The sequence below is a fragment of the Pan paniscus genome, chromosome 2 (assembly GCF_029289425.2).
Source record: "Pan paniscus chromosome 2, NHGRI_mPanPan1-v2.0_pri, whole genome shotgun sequence".
In the NCBI taxonomy this organism is placed as follows: Eukaryota; Metazoa; Chordata; class Mammalia; order Primates; family Hominidae; genus Pan; species Pan paniscus.
The window spans coordinates 48,406,191-48,419,965 of record NC_085926.1 but is presented as its reverse complement, the minus strand read 5'-3'; the positions used below and the strand labels follow the sequence as shown (position 1 = coordinate 48,419,965).

General features: G+C 50.7%; 2 protein-coding genes across 9 annotated transcripts; one reads left to right on the top strand and one right to left on the bottom strand.

Moving 5' to 3' along the window:
• Positions 1-894: 894 nt before the first annotated feature.
• Positions 895-4,933, bottom strand: TMA7 (translation machinery associated 7 homolog). Its single transcript, XM_057301752.2, has 4 exons — positions 4,799-4,933; positions 4,653-4,708; positions 4,483-4,570; positions 895-1,263 (listed from the first exon to the last, which is right to left on the bottom strand). Exons 1-4 carry the CDS (start codon positions 4,812-4,814, stop codon positions 1,229-1,231), a joined length of 195 nt encoding a protein of 64 aa, XP_057157735.1. The 5' UTR covers positions 4,815-4,933; the 3' UTR covers positions 895-1,228.
• Positions 4,934-4,967: 34 nt separating this feature from the next.
• On the top strand, positions 4,968-12,944 carry CCDC51 (coiled-coil domain containing 51). 8 transcript variants are annotated; one of them, XM_003818411.7, is made up of 4 exons: positions 4,968-5,015; positions 9,981-10,300; positions 11,246-11,410; positions 11,951-12,944. In XM_003818411.7, the coding sequence occupies exons 2-4, from the start codon at positions 9,989-9,991 to the stop codon at positions 12,707-12,709; spliced, it is 1,236 nt and encodes a 411-aa protein (XP_003818459.1). In that variant the 5' UTR covers positions 4,968-5,015; positions 9,981-9,988; the 3' UTR covers positions 12,710-12,944. The 8 variants fall into 8 exon arrangements, with proteins under 8 accessions (XP_003818459.1, XP_003818461.1, XP_063458408.1 ...); XM_003818413.6 differs by having other exon boundaries at positions 4,977-5,015; positions 10,102-10,300; XM_063602338.1 differs by having other exon boundaries at positions 4,977-5,015; positions 10,102-10,300; positions 11,141-11,410.
• The last annotated feature ends 831 nt before the right edge of the window (positions 12,945-13,775 follow it).

Sequence of the window (13,775 nt, the reverse complement as noted above, 5' to 3'; positions counted from 1 at the left end):
GTGATCCTCCCACCTCAGCCTCCCAAATGGCTGGGACTACAGAAGTGCACCACCACACCCAGCTAAGCGTTTAAAAACATTTAGCACACATTATGGATGGTCTCTGTCTTTGCATTTAGTGAGGGGCAAGCGGTAGGTATGCCTGGGACTCCAGTCCTGGGCAGCAGGAGGTAGAGTGAGCCCCCATTTTGCCTCACCCCCAACCCCTTGCCTGGCACTGGCACCCCCTCCATCCACCAGCAAGTGGGCTGGGGCTTCCCGCAGCTGCTGCCCTGGACCTGTTTGGTGCGCATGGGGACTTCACTGCTAGCAACTTGAAGGATCATGTAATTTGCCCTGCCCTGCCTCTTCCACAGTAGAGAAGTTCCTTGACAACAGGAACTGTTCCCTGTTACATACCCCAGTGCCTGCATATAGCAGACGCCTTACATGAACAGATGAACAAGTCTCATCAAAATATACGGCAATTTGGATGTGACAACATAAAGATGGGTTTTCTTTTAAAAGCACAAATTCTGGTCAGGCACAGTGGCTCATGCCTGTAATCCCAGCACTTTGGGAGGCTGAAGCAGGCAGATCACTTGAGGTCAGGAGTTGAGGCAGATCACTTGAGACCAGCCTGGCCAACATGGTGAAACCCCTCTCTACTAAAAATACAAAAAATTAGCTAGGCATGGTGGCGGGTGCCTGTAACCACAGCTACTTGGGAGGCCAAAGCAGGAGAATAGTTTGAACCCGGGAGGTGGAGGTTGCATTGAGCAGAGATCATGCCACTGCACTCCAGCCTGGGTGAGAGTGAGACTCCACCCCCTCCCCCACCAAAAAAAAGTGCAAATTCTTCCACTAAACTCATGTAAGGTATTCTGTCAGGTATACAACCACACAAGAACGCCATCCTTTCAAATGAGTTGGTTTAATTTCAGGTGATACAAAGTTTAGGGTAGAACAAGGACCAAAGAACAGACTCTGGCAAGATTCTGAGCTGGTTTTACTTTAAATTCACAGTTATGGTAGGAATGACTTAGTGAAAACAACTAAAGAGATGATGAGCCACTGTAAGTTTTTTTTTTTTTTTTTTTTTTACAAAAGTTTATTCTTAAATGTACAACAGCTCCAAGACAACACTTAATTCCAGCTATACGTGGCAAAAGATGTTATGGCAGGGAATAGAGAGGTTTAAATACAGATGAAATAAAGGGTCACCATCTCCTCAGGCACAAGGAACAGCTTACTTTTTGCCAGATTTCTTAATTCCACCTGTGGCTGCAAAAGAAAAATAGTCACAATTAGGGAAAAATATAGTTCTTACGGTAGAAGCCCCACGGGCCTGCTGTGGACCTTAGTAAAGCCTGGCTTTTGTATTGGGCATTCACTTTAACACAAGCATGGATAGCAGCTTCACTGATACTGTCTGTTCTAGGTAAAGGTAAAATGAGGATGAGACGGAGTACAAGCAGTGGCTGGCTGTGCACTGGTCTAGATCTACACTTCTGTATACTTCACAGATTGGCTTATTTAATCCTCATGCCATATCAACCCATTTTACAGAAAAAGAAGTCCTTTTTTTTTTTTTTTTTGAGATGGAGTCTTGCTCTGTCGCCCAGGCTGCAGTGCAGTGGCACGATCTCGGCTCACTGCAACCTCCGCCTCCCAGGTTGAAGCAATTATCCTGTCTCAGCCTTCCGAGCAGCTGGGACCACAAGCCCTGGCTAATTTTTGTATTTTTAGTGGAGACGGGGCTTCACCATATTGGTCAGGCTGGTCTCGAACTCCTGACCTCAGGTGATCTGCCTGACTCAGATTCCCAAAATGATGGGATTACAGGTGTGAGCCACCGACCCCAGCCTTTTTTTTTTTTTTTGGGAGATGGAGTCTTGCTTTGTCACCTAGGCTGGACTGCGGTGGTGCAATTTTGGCTCACTGCAGCCTCCGCCTCCCAGGTTCAAGCGATTCTTCATGCATGAGCCTTCCGAGTAGCTGGGACTAAAGGCGCATGCCACCATACCCGGCTAATTTTTGTATTTTTAGTAGAGATGGGGTTTCACCATGTTGGCCAGGCAGGTCTCGAACCCCAGACCTCAAGTGGTCCACCCACCTCAGCCTCCCAAAGTGCTGGGATTACAGTCTTGAGCCACCATGCCCAGCCAAAAAAGAAGTCTTATTGTTAGGTGTTGTTCAAGTATGTGACAAGCCAGGATCCCAACCTGAGTCGTCTGACTTCAAAGTCCACATTCTTAACTGCCATGTTACACTACCTTCCATATTATGATCCCGGCACCTGGTATACTCTGTCAATTTACAAATGACCATATATGTGGAACGCAGTAGGCGATTTAAGAAACAGCATAGGATTGGGCCAGGCGCAGTGGCTCACGCCTGTAATCCCAGCACTTTGGGAGGTGGAGGCAGGTGGATCACGAGGTCAGGAGATCGAGACCATCCTGGCCAACATGGTGAAACCCCGTCTCTACTAAAAATACAAAAATTAGCCGGGCATGGTGGTGTGCGCCTGTAATCCCAGCTACTCAGGAGGCTGAGGCAGGAGAATCACTTGAACCTGGGAGGCGGAGGCTGCAGTGAGCTGAGATCGTGCCACTGCACTCCAGCCTGGGCGACAGAGTGAGACTATTTAAAAAAAAAAAAAAAGTGTAGGGTTACATATGCCTAATACAGGAAAGAAGATCCAAAGGGGCCTGACAAACCTTAAAATAAAAATCAGATGATGCTCAATGAGAAACAACTAGCATAGAGTTACACTAAAGACTGTTCTTTTCCCTATACACAATCACAGATTAAAAGAGGGTGCAAGATACCTTTTTTTTTTTTTTTTTGAGATAGGGTCTCATTCTATCTCCCAGGCTGGAATACAGTGGCGCAATCCCAGCTCACTACAGCCTGAACTCCCGTGCTCAAATAATCCTCTTACCTTGAACTCCTGGGCTTAAGCGAGGCTGCCTCAGCCTTTTAAATAGCTGGGATTACAGGAAACGGGCCGCCGCCACCGCCACCGCCACCACGCCCAGCTAATTTTAAATTTTTTCTGTAGACAGGGTCTCCCTTTGATGCTGTGAACTCCTAGCCTTAAATAATCCTCCTGCTTAGGCCTCCCAAAGCACTTGGATTATGGTCAGCCCATTCTGTGCCTGGCCCCTTACACCATTCTGAAAAGGAATCTCAAGAGCTAGAAATCTCAGTGCTGGGTAGGTAAACAATAATGGATCAAACCCACTGGGAGAGAGGTCTTGGGAAGCCCTGGATGACACTCCCACCATCCTTGTCTCCATCATGCCTAGCATGGCTCACAGTGCTCAAATGGGGGCATAAACAACTGTGGAGGAAATAACCACTAGTTGGATCAATGTAAAATAATGCTTATGATGCACATAAAGTACTAGAACTGCTGGGCCTGAAAAATATTTTGAAATGTAATGAATTCCTCCTACATAAAAGATGTAAAAAAGGTGGAGGATTCAGTTAGAAAAGCATATGGAGCAACAGCACACTGAAGAGCCTGGACTTTATCTTTTAGTCTAGGCATACCCAGAAGTAAAAAGAAAGCAAAAAAGCATATATTAGAGATAATATAAGCAGTACGAAAAAAAAAAAAAAGTTGGCCAGGTGCTGTGGCTCACGCTTGTAATCCGAGCACTCTGGGAGGCAGAGGCGGGTGAATCACTTGAAGTCAGGAGTTCGAGACCAGCTTGGCCAACATGGTGAAACTCCGTCTCTACTATAAATACAAAAAAAAAACTGGCCAGGTGCGGTGGCTCACGCCTGCAATCCCAGCACTTTCGGAGGCTGAGGCGGGTGGATCACGAGGTCAGGAGTTCAAGACCAGCCTGGCTAAGATGGTGAAACCCCATCTCTACTAAAAATACAAAAATTAGCCGCACTCCGTCTCAAAAAAAAAAAAAAAATTAGCCAGGCGTGGTGCCAGGCGCCTGTAATCCCAGCTACTTGGGAGGCTGAGGCAGGAGAATCGCTTGAACCCGGAAGGCGGAGGTTGCAGTGAGCCGGGATCACGCCACTGCACTCCAGCCTGGGAGACAGAGTGAGACTCTGTCTCAAACAAAACAAAACAAAACAAAACAAAACAAAACAAACTTCTAAGTCAAGTAAGGTTCAAACACTAGAAGGCAGTGAAATACGAATTTGGGGCAAAAGATTGCGGACGACGTCAGACTTTGAGAAACTTAACTGTGAATCTGCGTCTGAGGTAAATACATTTCACTGTTTCCGTTTCTGCAGCTCTTCCTAAGGAATGGAAGCCCAGACTGCCTGGGAGGCAGGAGACCTCGTTTCCAGCTCCCGGCCCTTACTGCCGCTGCAAATCCTAGACTGGCTAGAGACCATTCGCTGCAGCGGACGTCGGAAAACGAGACCTCGCAGTTCAGGAGGCAGGAAAAAGACATGCCCGCGCCCTCATCCCAATAGGTGCTCATAGCGTTTGGCCAGCTTGAGCTCCATTCGGCCCCCACTTACCCAAGGGCCCCTTCCCCGCGGCCTTCGCTTTTAGCTCCTCGAGTTTCTTCTGCTCCTCTTTTTGTTTCTGCTTGAAAGCCTTATCTTCCTGGGGAGAGGCAGAGCGTGTTCAACTCAGGCCTGTCTCCCAGCGCCCCCGCACCCGCCAGTGCCTCCGTGCCCGCCCTCACCTCGTCCATCTCCTTGGCCTGCTTCTTGGGCTGTTTCAGTGGCTTCTTCTTGCCACCTGTGGGCGACACGAGCACGTTCGGCCTGCCCCTGCCGCCCGGTCCCCACCCCGCCGTCCCCGCAGTCCTCACGGTTCCGGAACACTTACCTTCGCGGCCAGACATGGCGCCTGCCGCCGCTTCCCCAGACCCTGCCACCGGAAACGGAGCGTCTGCCCCACCCTCTGTCGTAGACAGCGAGGCGGCCCCGCTGATTGGCTCCTAGTCAGGAAGTTGAACTCTCGCTACCGGATGCGGCACTCCAGGGGCGGGTACTAACAGGTCAGAGGTCAACTGAGTGGCAGACGATTGGTCGGGCCGCGCCAGGTACGAGGAGCTAGGGTTGTCCTGCCAGGGTAGAATCGGAACCGCAGGAGGGGTACTTAACCGGACGGCCTCCCAGGCCTGTGGCCGTGCGCGGGAAGAGCACTGCAGGTAGACAGCAGGGCATGTGGATGTGCAAAGAGCTTCAAGCTCGTCGCTTTCCTGGAACCAAGGAAAGCACAGCTTGGGTGGAGGGAGATTAGGCGGGGAGATGGCAGAAGTGGACGGGAGTTATATCACGTGGTCCTATAGCTTTGGAAAACCCTGTAAGGAGTTTTGTAATATAGTCAGGGGTGCAGCAGTTTGCGAATTCTGTTTGTTCATCTATGAAAATGGTCAAAAAAATTTATTTTGGTGATGGCCATACAACTCTGTTAATATACTAAAACTACTGAATTGTACACATTGGGTGAATTATATGGTATGCAAGTTATATATCAGTAAAGCTTTTTTTTCTTTTCCCCCCGAGATGGAGTCTTGCCCTTGTCTCTCAGGCTGGAGTGCAATGGCACGATCTTGGCTCACTGCAACCTCTGCTTCCTGGGTTCAAGTGATTCTCATGCCTCAGCCTCCCCAGTAGCTGGGATTACAGGTGCACGCCACCATGTCCGGAAAATTTTTGTATTTTTAGTAGAGACGGGGTTTCGCCATGTTGGCCAGGCTGGTCTCGAACTCCTGACCTCGTGATCCCCCCGCCTCAGCCTCCCAAAGTGTTGGGATTACAGGCGTGAGCCACCGCACCCAGCCAAAGTTGTTATTTTTTTAAATAGCAGTGCTGAGCGCTGGGATGCTACAGTGTCCAGAGATTAGGCAGATGAGTACATTTTTTGTTGGGTACGTACTATATGTAGGTACCAAGCTGAAATTCTAGTGAGTGAGACAGACTATAACCAAAGCAAATAAATGGGATACATGTTGCAGGTCATGTGATATATGCATGGAAAAAATAAAGCAGAGAAAGTGGGTCAGGAGTGCTAGGGTGGGAGTGGGATGGCCATATCTGATAGGGTGCATGGGGAAGACCTCCCAAGGGGCTACTATTTGAGCAGGACTTGAAGAAGGTGAGGGAGCGAGCAGCACAGATAGCAGCTGTCGTGAAGGCCCTGAGCTGGGGACAACTTGGTGCGTTCCAGCAACTTCAAGAAGGTCCGTGTGCTTGGAGTGGAGTGAGGAAAGGGAGACTAGTGGGAGATGAGGTCAGAGAGGAATGAGAGCCAGTGGGTAGGTTCCCTGTAGGCCACGGAAAAGACAGGCTTTTACCTTGAGAGAAGTGGGGAACCATTGTAGAGGTTGAGCAGAGAGACAATGGTTCCACCTGTGTTTGGAAAGGAACACTGACTGCTCGACTGACAATAAATTGTAGGGGCTGGAATAGAAGCAGGGTGACATCTGTCAGGAGGCTCTTGGGATAATCCAGGCTAGAGATGTGATGTGGGTCACTGGGACCATTTGGTAGCAGTGGCAGAGGTGAGAGGAGGAGGGATCCTGGATTTGGAAAGCCAGGGGCATTTGCTGATAGATGGATGTGAGGTGGGAGAGAAATGAGGAATCGGGTGATGCGAGGTTGTTGATCTGAATATTTGAACTTGGTATTGCTGTCATCCATGATGGAGAAGGCTATGGGAAAAAAAGGTTTGGGAGGGGAAGATGAGATCCCCATTAGATTTTCAGGCAGAGATATAGGTTGGGAAGTTTGATAAATGAGCCTAGAACCCTGGGGAGAGAGGTCTGCGCTGGAGGAGTCAAGAGTATAGTTCTTTTTTTTTTTTTTAAAAAAACAACTTTATTGATATATAACTTGCATACCATGTAATTCATGCAATGTGTACAATTCAGTGGTTTTATTATATTCACAAAGTTGTATGGCCATCACCAAAATAAACTTTTTTGACCATTTTCATAGATGATTTTTAAAACCACAGGACTGGATAAGAGAGGAGTCTGAGTGCGGAGTGCCGGGGTGCTACAGTTTCCAGAGGTTAGGCAGATGAGTGGGGACTAGAAACCGAGTGAAAAATGGCATGTGAAGGAGGAGTGGGTGAAGGCCAGATCAGAGGGAGCTGGACGGAATCAGAGAAGAGGAACAGAAACAGTGAATTCAGGCAGTCTGTCAAGGAGTTTGGTTATAAAGGAAACCAGGGAAATGGGGCAGTTGCTGGTGGGGGTGTCAGATCAATTACTGAGCAATGTCTCAGGAGGAGAGAGGATTTGGGACCTGGGGCACAGGTTGGTTTTCCCTAGAAGCATGGGTTTTTTATCCTGAGGATCAAGAGAGGAGGTGGAAATGGGGCAGTTACTGGTGCCCCATACCTTGGGAAGGTATGGTGGGAGTTTGTGGAAGTTCTCTTCCAACTTTTTATTATTTTCTTGATGGAAAATGAAGCAAGCAGACCATCAGCTGGAAGTGAAGATGAGGAACAGATGATAGAGGCTTGAGGAAGGGGCAGTTGGTAGGAGACAGCCATCTACATAGAGTGGGAGAATGGATCTGAAGGGGCAGGATTCCGAACTTGACCCTCAGGGCCTTGCTTCACCTATCCAGCCTCTCCATCCACTCTTCTCTGCTTTTGCTTTCCAGTTGCACTGACTGCCTTTCAGGTTTTGGGCGACCTCAAGCACTTTCCACCTTTTCTCTTTGCCAGGAACATTCTTCTCCTTGCTGGTTGGGGGGCCTGTGAAACATCTAAGTGGTGACATCCTGGGGGCTGAGAAACGGGGCCCAGGGTTGGGGGCTGGTGGGATGGTGGAGAGGCTGAGGGGAGGGACTGGAGTGGAGAAACAACTCCAGTTGCCACATGGGAATTATTGCCACATTCCCTTATGAAGTCTCTGTTGTCACCCAGCTTATGTTCTAGTGAGAGAATAGGCAACACATAAGGAAATATATCCATCAGGAGAAAAATAAAGCAGAGAAGGTAGCTGGGGAGGGAGTGGTCAAGGAAGCCTTACTGAGAGGTGATATTTGGGCAAAGATGAAGATGTCGGGGTGAGCCGAGTAGACTCGTGGAGGAAGAGTCATCCAGCTGGACGAGGTGGCAGGGCACAGACCAGCACGGTGGCTGGAGCAGAGTATGGCAGTAGAAGGAAGAGGATGAGGGCTGAGAGGTCTCAGGGTTTCTTGGCCACCGCCAGGTGAAACGGGAGCTGTTGGGGGATTTTGATCAGAGGGATGTAATCTGATTTTTGTGTTACAGGGCCTTGGGCTGCCATGTGCAGAACATGGGGGTGGGGGACAGCAGGGGAGAAAGCCGAGATTGCATAGGAGACAGTAGCTGTCATCTCTGCCAGGAATGGGTGACTTTCCTGGGGTCTAAAAATGGGCAGCTAGTAGAGGAGGTGCTGGGAAAGGAGGCTGAGAAGGTTGGAGGAAGCCAAGAGGGGCAGTGATGTTGGGAAGAGAGGGTGTTGAAAGTGGTGCCAGCCATGGCGGACACTGCATGCTTTGTCTGATGAAGGATACACCTGCAGGGGTGTTATGGGGTCTCAGCCTGTGTGTCATGGGTGCTGGCCTTGAGGCCTGGGAGTCTGACTGGGCTGCTGGGGCCTGGATGGTATGCACCCTCATGGGCATGGAACCCAGCCTTATGAAGGGGGCCCAGGGGTTTGGGTGTGGCACCAGCTTGGGATCACTGTCACAGTGAAGTTCCCTTCTGCGTCTCTCAGCTCAGGCCCACTTTGCCCAGAAGACATGTTTCTACCCAACCAGCTGTGTTTTCAAAGCCGCTGAGCTTCTCCAAAGACAGTTCTTAGCACAGCATGATGGAGAGGAGGCTAGGGTGCTGTGGGGAGCCTCTGTCTCATATCACCTTCCATCAGGAAGCCCCTTTCTATTCTGTATCTGGAGCTCCTTCAGTTCCTTCCTGTCTGCAGCTCCCTCTGCTTTTCTCTCTGTGGCGTGGTCTGTTGGCCACCAGGTGTCGCCCTCACAGCCAGGATCAGTGCTTAGGGACTTTGAGGTGTGGTTTGGCCAGAGGAGGGTGCTGTTGGCTCAGCTTTTTCTGGGAAAATGGGTCACCTGGCCACCTCTTTGGGGTCCTCAGAGTCACTGGCACTCTTGGGCTCAGGTGAGGCCTGATTCTGGATAACAGGAGACTCCCTGCTGTTCAGGTAATGAGAAGCAGGCCCAAACATCAAAGCAAGATGGAAAAGGGAAAGATGAGAGAAACCTAACCCGTTGAGCAATGGCAGGTTGGAGAGGAAAGAGAAAGCTTATGGAAGTCGTGAAGTGTGAGACTGAGAGTTGGTAGCCTGGAAAGTCTGGGGGCGGAGTTGTATGGCGTGAACCTAAGAAAAGTCCTCTGTGGCAAAAACAGTTTTGTTTTGTTTTTTTGCCCCTGGAATTGTCTTAGAGGAGAGCTGAGAGTTTTCTGTCTTGGGTCACAAATGGCCTGTGTCCTTAGGTCCTTGCACAGAATTGAAACTCTGCTTCCCTTGTGCTGAGGCAGTCCTTGGAGAGTCTGGGGAGTTGGTTTTGAGGCTGTTTTACAGAAATGATCCTGGATCTTAGTCTTCCTGAATTCCCCTGAGTTCCACAACATTGCAGGGAGTATTTATGCGTCTTTGTGGGGCTTTGTCAGCATGTGTACAAGTCTGGTTTAAACACTGTCTTTGACATCAGAAACCTGGGCACCAGGATTCTCATTCAAGTCACAGCAGAGAGACCTGGAGGATGTAGGGAAGTGGGTAGCAGGGAAGGGTCCGCTTTGTGTGGCATGGTGGCGGGCACTGGGAGGTATGGCATCCTAGAGGCTCGTCCCCAACTGTGTTCCATTGTCCAAGAGCACCCAGAGGAGAGCCTGACCATCCTCTTGCCACAGGGGCCACAGTCTCTGGGCCCAACAGGGTGGTGCTCAGTTTAGATGATTTGAGTGGGGATTAGTCTGTTCAGAACTGTCCCTAGGCCTCAAAACTGACTTATGTCCAGCCTTTCTCAGCTGTGAGCTGACCTGTCTGGCGTCCCCCTCACAGATCTCAGGATGATGGGGCGCAGCCCTGGGTTTGCCATGCAGCACATCGTGGGTGTGCCCCACGTACTGGTTCGGAGGGGCCTCCTTGGAAGGGACCTCTTCATGACCAGGACTCTCTGCAGCCCAGGCCCAAGCCAGCCCGGAGAGAAAAGACCTGAGGAGGTGGCCCTCGGGCTGCACCACCGCCTCCCAGCACTGGGAAGAGCCCTGGGGCACAGCATTCAGCAACGAGCGACCTCCACAGCCAAGACTTGGTGGGACAGATATGAAGAGTTTGTTGGACTCAATGAGGTTCGAGAGGCCCAGGGAAAGGTGACAGAGGTGAGGAGGGGAGCTGGGGTGGCTGGCCCCGCCCTCTGACTTGGGAAATGTGCCAAACCAGTCACGTGGTACTGGGTAGCCACATCCAGACTTGTGTTTAGCCTCATTTCTCACGTGGAAACCTGGGCTTGATGCTTCTGGGGTGAAGGTCTCCATGTAACTGTGCCACCTACTTTCCCTGAAAACAGTTACTGTGTACCAGTAAGTCCCTGGCCACTAACATTCACTCTGTGAGGCCAGCAAATACTTCCTTTGTGGACCATTTGGGGATTGATGGTGAGAGTTACGTGGGGCTTGCTGCAGTACTGTTACTGTGTGTAATTACAACATCTTTTGTGAAGATAGAGGGCACTGGGAAATGTCACAGTGTGAGGTGGAAAGAGCTGGTGGTGGTTGTCAAGTCCTTTGTGGTGGCAGAAATGCATTCTGTCATCTCTGTTCCCACTCCTGCTTAGGCATGTAGTAGTGTAGCGTGGTGGGAACAACCTGGGGTTCAGCTGGGACTTTGAGACAAACAGTGCCATCTCTTTCCTTGGAGATTGTGAGCTTGGCTGAGCTGGTGTTTCTGGGTTTATAAACTGGAGGCCACAGCAGTGCCTTTCATGGCATTGTTATGAGGCATAAATAAGGCAACACATGGGAAACAGCTTACCAACACAGGTTTGATGGACACAAATTGTGTGCATTGTTAGCTGTTTTCAAGTTTTTTCAGGGGCATGTTATTTCTGCTTGAATGGCTAAATCTCGTGATTCTGATGGGTGTGGCCCAAGGCTGCACTTTGAGCACCACTGGGTGAGCCAGGATTAGTGTCTAAGGAATTCCGTTTCCACCCTTTGCAGCTCACACCCCAGTGACCTCTTCTGGGAATGCCTCGCTGGGAATGCAGCTGAGCCTGTGTGGGTGTGGAGAGAAGGTGCAGATGGCCTCCGGTTTTCTCTTTGCAGGCTGAGAAAGTGTTCATGGTGGCTCGAGGGCTTGTCCGAGAGGCTCGGGAGGACTTGGAAGTTCACCAGGCCAAGCTGAAGGAGGTGAGGGACCGCTTGGACCGTGTCTCCAGGGAGGACAGTCAGTACTTGGAACTGGCTACTCTCGAGCACAGGATGCTGCAGGTAGGCACCTCAGGAGGCAGCCCTTTCGCACGTGGACAGTGACACTAGCCTGGCAGATCATGGAGGGGCCGGGTGGGAACCCTGACTGGTCTGTAGTCAGAGGCCTGGTACAGAGGTGAGCCAGAAGCTCCCATGGATGGACAGAACCCCAAGCTTCCAGAGTCTATCCATATACTTTCTTCTGGAGTACTGGGGCCAACTCTTCAGGGCAGCGTAGCCTGGGACTCAGAATGCTGAGTAAGGAGAACTATGGAGGGGCTGGCCTAGGGAGTGCTGGACACTTCCCTTTGTGTAGACATAAGTGCACCTCTGGTCAAACCCAGGACTGCTCAGGTGGGACGATCATGCAACTCACTTTGATCACTCCCAATTCCTTTGCCCTTCTGACCCAGCCAGGTTGGTGCTACCTTCATTCATTCAGCATGGGTCTATGGAACATGTACTCTGCCAGGCACAAGGTAGTGAGCCATCTGCTGGTGGCTATAGCTGCAGGGCCACCTTGTGCCCATGTAATCCAATAACATGGCTTTGCTTCTGCAGGAGGAGAAGAGGCTTCGCACAGCCTATCTGCGTGCAGAAGACTCTGAGCGAGAGAAGTTCTCCCTCTTCTCTGCAGCTGTGCGGGAAAGTCATGAGAAGGAGCGCACAAGGGCTGAGAGGACCAAGAACTGGTCCCTCATTGGCTCAGTCCTGGGGGCCCTGATTGGTGTGGCTGGCTCCACCTATGTGAACCGTGTGCGACTACAGGAGCTGAAGGCTTTACTCCTGGAGGCACAGAAGGGGCCTGTGAGTCTCCAAGAGGCCATTCGAGAACAGGCGTCTAGCTACTCCCGCCAGCAGAGGGACCTCCACAATCTCATGGTGGACTTGAGGGGCCTGGTACATGCTGCTGGGCCAGGGCAGGACTCTGGGTCACAGGCAGGTACTCCCCCGACCAGAGACAGAGATGTAGATGTCCTTTCAGCTGCCTTGAAAGAGCAGCTTAGTCATTCCAGGCAAGTCCATTCATGTCTAGAAGGCTTACGAGAGCAGCTTGATGGCCTAGAAAAGACTTGTAGCCAAATGGCTGGGGTGGTTCAGCTTGTAAAGTCTGCAGCACACCCAGGCCTGGTGGAACCAGCAGACGGGGCTATGCCCAGCTCCTTGCTGGAGCAGGGGAGCATGATCTTGGCACTGTCAGACACGGAGCAGAGACTAGAAGCCCAAGTCAACAGGAACACCATCTATAGCACCCTGGTCACCTGTGTGACATTTGTGGCCACACTGCCTGTGCTCTACATGCTATTCAAAGCCAGCTAACCCCTGGCCCCTCCTCCAGAGGGTCTGAGGCAATAGCTGTGAATGTGGATTTAAGTAGAGAATCGTAGCAATGAAGCGAGCCTTTGGGGGCGTGTACAACCTCAATCTGAAGGAGCAGTATCTGTGTGGCTCACCAGCAGGCACGCTTCGCTTTGTAGACCAGGTTCATTTACATCAATTATCAAAACTTTGTGCTAATGTCCAATTAAAATATCCTGAGTTTTATTATTTAAAACAATCAGACTGAGTTTTTTTCATTAAGAATCAAGATCCAAGACTTGAAGGTTGGGCCTGGAGTTGGGGTAGTCACCCCCTTTAGTTCCTCTCTCATCTCCTCTCTGTCCTCTTTTCTGAACTGTTATGGATGCACTCCTGAGGCCTAGATTTTCATTTTGGATTTCCTGGCCTGCCCTCCAGTTACCTGACTGTCCAGTGTCAGATGGCCTGGGAGTTCCAGTGAGTGGAACCTAGCCTGCTGCCTACTCATTTCGTGACCATGGTTGCTTCCCATCTCCTGGATCACTTTCTCTACCATGTGGGGGAGAACTTCCTGGTTCTAGTACTGGAGGAGTGATCAGAGGAGAGCAGGGAAGGGAGATTGGGAGAATGGTTGATAAATGTTGCTGGGGACATAAGTATAGGGATTGGTGGCCAGTCTGGATCCCTGGTACAGAGAGTGCTTTGGGCAGCACTGATGTGCCACAGGGGCTGGGTGCACACCCACAGACAGCCCGGGGATATCTTCCACAGGCATAGGCAGAGCTCAGGACACCGGGAGTGTGCATGGAGAGGCAGTGATAGGGAGGGGGGGTCTCCCACAGGTGGGAGGTGCAGTGGGGCATATGTATGATCTCTTTTCAGAGGGGAACAGTGACCCTTGACCTCGACTAAATGGCCATGGGTGGCCTTGTGTGCCCTGAGTAAACAGGAGCTTTGGGCTGGTATTCAGTCCTGGTGTTGGAGTATTGGAAGTCAGGCACATTCCAGAGAACCCACTCCCCTTTGGGAGCGCAGGGTAGCTATATGCAGGGGGGCTGCAGGTGGGGACTCGTTCACTGGTGCCTGT